Genomic DNA, 882 nt, shown 5'->3' on the forward strand with positions numbered 1-882 from the left:
GCAGGAGCCGGGAGGGAGGCAGGCAGGGCCGGGAGGGAGGGAGGCAGGCCGGCCGGCCGGCAGGGAGGGAGACAGGCCGGCAGGAGGGAGACAGGCCGGCAGGGAGTGAGGCAGACGGACAGATGGGCCGGCAGACAATCCTCCATATTCCACCTTCTACACTCAGTTTTACTCTAGTAGAACTGGAACGCAGTGTTGTCCTGCTCAGTCTTAAACATCGTTCATCATGTAATTCAACTATACACCATTTATTGGTCCATTATTTATTTAAAATCTACCACATTGAGCGTCACCATGGAAACTCCACCCCCCAAATAAAACAGGCTGATATGTCACAGTCTCATTCCAAAACCACACAGTATGGAGAAAACGTCTTTAAAACAGCTCTCTAACAACATGTTTAGAGTTAGCTAATTTAGCTAATAGACTGTTACAATGAACACTTCTCTCCTTACGGGTTGTTTTAGTTGACGTTTTCATTGTGTTTCGTGTCTTTGTAGAGATACGAGTGTTTTTATTTGCGTTTCCTCAGCACCAGATACATGAGTCCACTGATGACCGTCATGGGGAAACTGATCCAGGCCAGGACGTAGGATGAGCCATATCCTCCCTTCAGAGACTCCTCCGTAAAACCCTGCCTCTCTGCAGTGTAGATGGACGCTCCGATCATCACACACAGGCCTGGGGGAGGAGGAGGAGGGGTTAGGAACTAGGATAGGAAGGGGGTAGGATACAGGACCCCTCCAACTGACAGGACGTTTAAAACAGGAACACTGGCCTGGGGGAGGAGGAGAAGGGGTTGGGAACTAGGATAGGAAGGGGGTCGGACCCTCCAACCGGGACGTTTAAAACAGGAACACTGGCCTGGGGGAGGAGGAGAAG

The 882-nt window shown here is 51.1% G+C and overlaps 1 protein-coding gene across 1 annotated transcript in view; it reads right to left on the reverse strand.

The window, feature by feature from the left end:
• Window positions 1–392: 392 nt before the first annotated feature.
• LOC127922817 (epithelial membrane protein 2-like) overlaps window positions 393–882 on the reverse strand; it is a 6,634-nt gene continuing 6,144 nt past the window's right edge. The window contains 1 exon segment of the mRNA XM_052506686.1: window positions 393–681. Within this exon segment, the coding sequence (XP_052362646.1) occupies window positions 515–681 (167 nt within the window). The 3' untranslated portion in view covers window positions 393–514.

Source organism: Oncorhynchus keta, unplaced genomic scaffold (assembly GCF_023373465.1).
Source record: "Oncorhynchus keta strain PuntledgeMale-10-30-2019 unplaced genomic scaffold, Oket_V2 Un_contig_27244_pilon_pilon, whole genome shotgun sequence".
Classification (NCBI taxonomy): Eukaryota; Metazoa; Chordata; class Actinopteri; order Salmoniformes; family Salmonidae; genus Oncorhynchus; species Oncorhynchus keta.